This window comes from Sorghum bicolor, chromosome 10, assembly GCF_000003195.3.
Source record: "Sorghum bicolor cultivar BTx623 chromosome 10, Sorghum_bicolor_NCBIv3, whole genome shotgun sequence".
In the NCBI taxonomy this organism is placed as follows: Eukaryota; Viridiplantae; Streptophyta; class Magnoliopsida; order Poales; family Poaceae; genus Sorghum; species Sorghum bicolor.
The window spans coordinates 53169024-53177561 of record NC_012879.2 but is presented as its reverse complement, the minus strand read 5'-3'; the positions used below and the strand labels follow the sequence as shown (position 1 = coordinate 53177561).

General features: G+C 43.5%; 1 protein-coding gene across 1 annotated transcript; it reads right to left on the bottom strand.

Moving 5' to 3' along the window:
* LOC8067642 (zinc finger protein WIP2) lies at positions 245–3889 on the bottom strand. The gene is made up of 2 exons (XM_002437232.2): positions 3088–3889; positions 245–1489 (listed from the first exon to the last, which is right to left on the bottom strand). Exons 1-2 carry the CDS (start codon positions 3712–3714, stop codon positions 902–904), a joined length of 1215 nt encoding a protein of 404 aa, XP_002437277.1. The 5' UTR covers positions 3715–3889; the 3' UTR covers positions 245–901.

Here is an 8538-nt window from a genome sequence, read left to right as displayed (position 1 = left end):
GCACTTGCAGTAGTCATGCACAAGTTTAAAACACCTGCTTGACAAATATCTGCAATTTGTCTGCATGGATTTTTTTTACAAGCTGTACCTCAATTTAACATCTTGCATCAAATCCGTACACATTATGTTGACAAAAAAAAGTAAAATATCAGGAAAGGAGAAATGTGCAGCGCTCATATGGAGTGCTACTAAGTGCCGGTTTCTGGGAAAATAATTTGCTAAGTAGGATAAAACCCAATCTATCTATTCCAGAACCCAAAATGTATTATCCCCAATCATCATTATCAAACCATCATACAACACTCTTTAAAAAGAATAAATTAGCATGCTAACAACACAAAACAAGAAAAATCACAAACCCTAACCACATAAAAAAAAGGTACAGAGTCTGTAAGATTAATATGTACAGTGTATATATCTTCACAACTTGCATGCATATGCATGATGCACTGCACGATTATTTTCTCAAGTTAACATTAACAATCTGTATATGTGCACCGTTCACCATATATATACCAGAGATGGATCAAAGAGTCTACACACATACAATGAAGCTAGCTAGCTAGGCTACGGGCTACTCATCAGACGTCGTACAATTAGATCCTTTATAGTATTGACCATGCATACACAACAAACCCTTCCTGCATGCTTATGTATACGTTCGTTCATCGATTAATGGAACCCCTGCGTACGTGCTACGGAGTAGTAGTATATATCTTGCACTAAATCGATCATCAGCTCTCGAATCGATCTCTTCGGCAACACCTCAAGACTCACATGGATGATGCATGGTTTCACACACAACACACGCACAAGTATAAATACGTTTGCATTTGGCTTGCTACAGATTGCATGCTGTAGTACCGCGTACCGTACGTACTCACCCTGGTGCATGGTTGATCTATAGCAGTGGGTCGCCGGAGCCTCTGCTCGACGACGACAGTGGCGGCGGCGGCGGCGGCTTCCACACGCTGTGGTGGTGATGATGTTGAGCTTGAGCATTGGCGGCGGCGGCGGACGATGTAGTAGTAGTGGTATTGTTGGCGGCCGCCGCCGCGGCGTGGTCGACCTCGGAGGACGGGTCGCGGTCGTCGTCGTCGAGGTCGTCGAAGCAGTCGATGCCGCAGGCGGCGTGTCCCCTGCCGAAGGCGCGGATGTGGTCCTTGAGGGAGCGCTTGTGCTTGAAGTCGGAGCCGCAGGCGCAGTACCAGAGCTTGCCGCAGTTCTTCTCGTGGGTGCGCCAGTCGCCGCGCACGGCGAAGGCCTTGCCGCACTTGCGGCACATGAAGGGCTTGATGCCGTGCTTCCGGCGGTAGTGCGTCTGCAGCGTGCGGAAGTCCTTGAGCGGCCGCGCCCGCGGGTGGTCGATGTTGTTCCGGCACCCCGCCGCGCAGCAGTAGCACGGCAGCCGCAGCATCGCCGTCGGCTGCGTGCCCCGCAGCGACTCCGGGCCCTTGCGGTACTGCGACCCGTGGCCCCACATGTGCATCTGTGCATCCAAGCCATAGCTAACATCAGTGGACAGTGGAGTTGGAGTGGATCGATCGTCGTCGTCGCGATAGACAGACACAGATTAATTACTGCACACGCCATCGATCGCCATGCGAGTTATTAAGCAATAGTGTAAGCTAGTAGAAATTAAGAGATCAATCGATCGATATGCAGCATGCATGATCGATGTGGCGGCCGTATTGCCGCCGTGTGAATGAGCTAGGATATGTAGCTGGCTGTAGCTAAGCAGTTGGTTAGCTGCATGCATGAACACTGACCAAACAGCCGTGTGGGTACTGGCCGAGGAGTACTACTGGGCTAGACGATGGCTAGGAGGACCGGAGGAGGGAGAGAGGGCTCAGAGCTGCAAGTGTGTAAAGTGGAGTGACGCTCTTCACGTGCTGGAGCAAGGCGACGCAGAGGCAGGTGGTTTTAAGTTGCAGAGCGCCATCGAGATGAGGGACCAGCTAGCTAGCTCCTCTGATCATCATTGATCCTCCTTGAGTTCTTGGATACTGGACTACCACCCATGGCTAGCTACCTTGGAGTACGCAACGCACATTCAATCTACTTGGAGTATGCTGAGATAATAGAGAGAGAGAGAAGGGAGGGAGAAGATCGAGCAAGGCAGCAAAAGGGATGTTACGGAAGGGGTCTGAGCGAATGGACTGTGGAACACTGATGAAGGGCACTGCTCGTGGTGGGGTTTGTTGTTGCGATGACAGAGAAGAGGGGGGGTAGAGATCTAGAGGGAGAGAGAGAGAGAGCGCGCTCGAGAAGAGGGGCCTTGAGACCCTTGTTTGTTTGCTTGAGATGCACATCTGTGTAAGCCTGAAGGAACTGATCAGGCAAAGATAAAGATGCCTTTTTGCCAGATCTTTCTTCTCGATCAGATCTCTCTCTCTCTCTCTCTCTCTCTCTCTCTCTCTCTCTCTGCCCCTCTTTCTCTCTGCATCCACACACACTCCGGCTCCAATTGAAAAAGGCACAATAAGCGCAGACTCCAACAACACTGTATACTACTACTCCTCCTCCTCTAGCGCAGGCTCGTCAGAGTCCTTCCTTCCCCATGTCAATGGCCGTTTGGCACGGCAGCCATTAGCCCATTACTGCATGCCTCTGTGTCGCTCCTGCTTCTCCCTTCTGCCTTCTGCTGCTGCCGCTGCTCGGTTCAATCACATCAAAGATATGGCTCTCACCGTACGTACACGGCCGGGATCGATCAGAGAGAGGGAGAGCACGAGAGAGAGACAGAGAGATAGACAGAGCTAGCACTCCTACAGCAGCGGCACTCCCTCCTAGATTCGCCACTCCACGGGACACATGTAGCTGTGATCGATGCAGCATGCACATCTCTTCTGATGGTCTAATCCATGCAGCAAGGAAGAGGAGGAAGCACAAAAAGATTCAGAGAAGGAATGAAATTCACATAGATCAATCAGAACACCAAGAAAGGCAGCAGGTGATAATCACGCACAAGCAAGCAAGAGGGGAACCCAGCAGAGCAGCAGATCGATTAAAATCAGGCACACCAAGAACAAGAAGAAGAGCATGCAGAGATCGATCGATGAGACTGAAGTCTCGAGCTGAGCTGACCTGCATGTTGTTGTATCGGTTGAAGGTCTTGTAGCAGACGGGGCAGGAGAACTGGGTGGGCCCAATGAGGATCTGCGACGGGGTGGGGATCCAGTACTGCCCTTTCGTCAGCCTCCCGATCCCGATGGACGCGCAGCCCACCGCCATGGCGGCGTCCTCCTCCCCTTCCTCCTCCTCTTCTTCTTCTCCTCCTCCTCCTTCTTGCTGCTGCAGCTGGCTCCTCCCTTCCGCTGCAGCTGGCTCCTGGCTGTCGCCACCGTCCGCCGCCGAATCGGAGGGGCTGGGGCTGGGCAGGCCGATGTGCAAGGCCACCGTGACCTCCCCGGCGGCGGCCTGATCGGCCGCCTCTTGGTCGTCGCTGCACGAGGTGGCGCGCTTGCAGCAGTCCTTGTGATCCTGGACGTCGCCGCCGCCGTGGTGGTGGTGGTGGTTGGTTGCTGACGACGACGACGGCGTGAGGTTGCTGAGGAGGGGGAGGGCTTCCCTGATGGGAGGGGACGGCGGGGGAGGCGGGTGGTGGAGGTAGGAGGAGGCGTAGCTGCTGGGGAAGGAGGTGACCGGGGGAGCGTTGGAGGGAGGGAAGTGGGAGTAGTAGCCTCTGAGAAAATTGGTGTAGGGGTCTCCCATGGTGGAGTGGAGGTGGAGGGTTGGGCTGGTGCTGGAGTGGAGCTGAAGATAGAAGAAGGGGAAGAGGTGTGGATGGGAGGGAGATGGGGAACTATTATAGAGAGAGAAGGCTGGGATTGCTGGTTGCAGCTGCTAGTAGCTACCTAGAGAGAGAGAGAGAGAGAGAGAGAGAGAGAGAGAGAGAGGCGTGTGCTTGCAGCCCTAAAGGTGTAAATGAGGTTGTAGTGGATGAAAGGGAAGTTCACTAGAGAGAGGAAGAGAGGAAATGTGTGTGTGTGTGTGGGAGAGAGAGAGAGGTGAGGATCACCTGGCTAGAGAGAGAGAGAGTAGGAACAAAAGCAAAGGTTTGGAAAGGGGAGGAGTTCATATACTGAAGCTGAAGTAGTAGTATGCTGTATACTGAATGCATGGTGAAAATCTTGGGACTTGGAAGCATGAATTCTCCAATTCCCATAGAAGTATAGTAGCATGGGAACCAAATATTCCACCTACAATGCAACAGACAATTTATTCCACTCATTGAAATAGACAGAAACCCTCTACAGCTATATGTCCCTAAATAACTATCGTTTTTAGTTTTTATATCGTAATTTTAACTAGATTTATAAAAAATACGTACAAAATTTATATCTCTAAATAGATTTATTATAAAAATAAATTCAACAATTTATCTAATTATATGTATTATGTATCATAAATATTAATATTTGTATTTATAATATTTATATCTGTAATGATAAATATTAATTTTTATATAAAATTAGCCAAAATTATTTCTCGAGAGGCCAAGGCAAATAGAGCATACTATTACCGCTTAGACCAGTCAATATAGGTTATAAAGAAACCAGTCAAAATTCAATGCATGGTTTTATTTGTTGTGAAAATAGCAAGGTGGAAAAAAAATTTCAAGTGTGTAATCATATGTGTTACTACTAAGATTTTGCTCCGTGACAAAAACAATAAGTTAGATGAGTACTATGAGGTGCACATGCGCGTGTCAAGTCCTAAACAAGCTCAAACAGAGATAATCGCAGAGAAGGAGATAGACTAGATGGCACCGTGACAAGCTTGCATGCATCATGCATGCTAGCGTTGTTACATGCATGCATGTTGCTGCTGTGTGTCCCACCTAGAGAGAGAAAATCTAGAGAGAGAGAGAGAGAGAGAGAGAGAGAGAGAGAGGCAGCTAGCTAGGACGACTCGGATCGGAGGTGGTGTGCCAAGAAGTAACACAGCTCGATCGGCCAGCCCACGCATATAATTACAAAAAGAGCGTTGTTTTGGAGGACACCGTCACTAGCATACAATTATCATATACTGTACAAAATATGCACAAAATAGTAGATGATTATAGTATATATGAATGTATGAATTTTTTCCATGATTTCCTTGGGTTATATATATTATTTGTATGAAGTAATAATGTTGCAAAAAGGAAAAATAAATGGAAAGAAAAGGGGAAATTAAACAAGTTGCGATCGGTGCATATGTATGTGTATCTGTAGCTACGCCACTTTTGCTTTGTGTAGTGGAATCCTAAAGCAGACCTTTTGGGCCCATCAGCTTTTATTTCCAAGGTCATATAGATTGCATTCGCTTGGTGATTAAGGCCTTGTTTAGTTCGCAAAAATTTTCAAGATTTCTCGTCACATCGAATCTTTGGTCGCATACATGGAGCATTAAATATAAACGAAAATAAAAACTAATTGTACAGTTTACCTGTAATTCGTGAGATGAATCTTTTGAGCCTAGTTACTCCGTGATTGGACAATATTTGTCAAATAAAAACGAAAGTGCTACAGTAGCCAAAAACAAAAAATTTGCAAACTAAACAAGACCTAAATAATAACTGTGCGTGGTTGTTGCCTTGTTCATTTGTTTGAATGCTTTGAATATGCTTAACGAGTCCTTGTTTGCTTTGATCAGTTAATTATTTCTTTATTTGCGACAGGGAAACAGTTCACCTTGACAGGCGAGCTACCTGTTGCCACAGCCTGAGACAGGGCTTTGGCTTCAGCTAGCGAGCAGAATTTCTGTAGTGCAATCTGTGCTTGGAAACTGTACGTGGATTGCTCTCCTTTGCTGGTAAAATTCAGGCTTTGACTAGCTAGTGCGTGGGACCGAGTGGCTGCTAGTTCGGGAGGTTCGATGCACATACACACGAATGAACCAATACTATACTGGCTCGGTTTGATACTCCCAACATGTATTATCACAGTTTAATATGATATGGTCCTTTACACTGTATTTTATTATTTAGTTAGTTATTTTGTATTAAATTGTTTATATTTATAAATTTATTAGAATAGTAAGATAGTATAATTAATTATAAATCTAACTGTATCAAGTTTTAATTATATATAATAATTTAAAATATTAGTTAAATTGTTGATCAAAGATTTTAAAGTTCGAATCTTAATACTCCCTCTATATCGGATTTAAAAAGTCATTTAGGATAGTGACACGGTCTCCAAAACATAACTTTAACATCTTATTTTTATAAAAATATTTAGGAAAAATGATAAATGTATATTTGAAAGTATTTTTCAAGACAAATCTATTCATATAATTTTCAGATTTGCAAATTCAACAATTTAAAAGTTATTGATGATTTATATTCATAATGTTTGACCCAAACCTTGTCTAAAACGACTTCTAAATCCTATATAGAGGGAGTATATATACGTACTTAATTATGAAAGGAAACAGAGGGGGTAATACTAGCTTCAAGCTTTATCTCAAATGAGTTTATATATGTTATAAGATAATGAAACATGGGATTTTGTTTCTTTTTCTCCATAATAGAAAGAAAATATCTTTTTGATAGCGCTCCACCTCTACTAAACATTTGGACTTCTTGGAGTTGGCCATGTAGCTCCAAAATACTCCCTCCGTCCCTAAATAACTGTCGTTTATGCTTTTCGAGAAACAACTTTAATTACATATAAATTTAAAAATATTAATATTTATGATACATAATTAGTATCATTAGAAAGATTTTTGAATCTAGTTTTTTAATAAATTTACTTAAAATATAAATATTGCACATATTTTCTACAGATCGAGTCAAACTTATGGCTATTGGTATAAATTAACTGCACTCCTTTAAATAAGATTTAAGTAAAATTATCCGCAAGCGTACAGATATCGTACCAATGTCACATTTTACCCGGAGGGGGGGGGTTTAAATATCGTATCCACAAGGAAGATATATATGTAGGACTTATAACTATAATTTATACTATTGATGTGAACAGTAAATTACTAGAATCCTACTCAAAACAAGGATAAGTCACTTGATAAAAGATATAAGATAAATAATGATCAGTCATCATAAATAGTTAAATATCAGAGCTCTTCTAGTCATAGTAATAGCTAGCCAATGGATAAACTCAGAAAGAAATACTAAGGTAATTCTATAACTACGTCAATGAATAACTCTAATTAGTGCAATTACATCTAGAAATCATTGTTAAGTCAACCCTATATCATAATCACATGTAAAGAGACATCAACTAATGAGGGTTTTAAGACACAACCGTCACCTCCTTCGCGACCACGCCCAAGCTTGCCCTACGTACGGGGGGTGGACTACAGAGGAACCAACGCAGCTGTCACCTACGCGGACTACCACACGACCCGGCACGTCAGGGTGCCCTCACAGATAAACAAGATATCTTGACACTACGTCTACATATTGTCTACCATCTACCCACCAATTGATTGGGTAATCGCTATATGAGCAATTACATGGATTCAATAAGATCAAACCAACTATCCTAGACATATAATCAAAGTCGACAATGACTATTGCAATTAAGAATATATAAGAGATTAAGAACAATGTTACCTGAATCAGAATATTGAATACAATAAGAGAAAAGTACTAGAGCTATACCGAACTTTGCGCTCCAAACAGACGCCAGGGGCTGCGGATCCTGCTGAAGAACTAGAACTCTTCTACTTCTAATCTAACTAGGCTAATATAAAACTATAAACTAGAGAGGCTCTCATGAACTAGAGAAGGCTCTTAATGAATGAATCTCCAAATGACTTGATGCCTTCAGGGAGGGGGTCATACACTGCTGATAGTACGTCTTCGGGTTTCCAAACGTCCTACTGGGTAAGCCAGCAAATCGAACAGATATAGGTACCAAGGTTTTATGCATGAAGTTGTTGTTAATTAACAAAGTACTTAGGGCGTCCTCAATGGTCTAACTTAAAGCTAGCTGAATCAATCTTTTTATTCGTTGAATAGTGCAAAATACAAGAAATTAGCATGAACTTAAGAGATAGTCTTGCATGTTTCATGATGCCCTCTCACTAACAATTCACAACAATGATGTAATTGATGTTATCTCTCCTCCACGTTTACCAACTTAGAGCTAGTATTATCTTATATTGTTGGAGACGCCAATTGATTTCCTCAATTTCATATATATAGCTAAGAGACTTCCTATATATCCAATGGAAAACTTATGCGCAACCCTTAAATTCAAATTAAACATCACACATATATAGTGGATGTCTGAAATTAGTTTGTCGCAGACACCCTCCCCCAAATATACATGATGTACGAACACGTCGTGGATCGGATTGGAGTGGGATCTTTGAAAGCTGAAACTTGATTCGAAATTTAGCCACACCAACGTGAGCTAGGCAACAAAATTCTAGACATGGTGGCGAACTAGTCATGCAAAGAGGGGCAAGAAAGTCTTCCATGTCATGAGTATGCATGTCGGTGCACCAACATGCGGGCCCGTGTGCTAATGAGATGGATCTATCTCTATCTCCGTCAAACACTCTAATCGTTTCATATCATAT

Coding starts and splice junctions, on each gene's coding strand:
- LOC8067642 (XM_002437232.2), bottom strand. CDS start 3,714: ATGGGAGACCCCTACACCAATTTTCTCAGAGGCTACTACTCCCACTTC. Junction 1,490..3,087: donor ACCGATACAACAACATGCAG/GTCAGCTCAGCT, acceptor TTGGATGCACAG/ATGCACATGTGGGGCCACGG.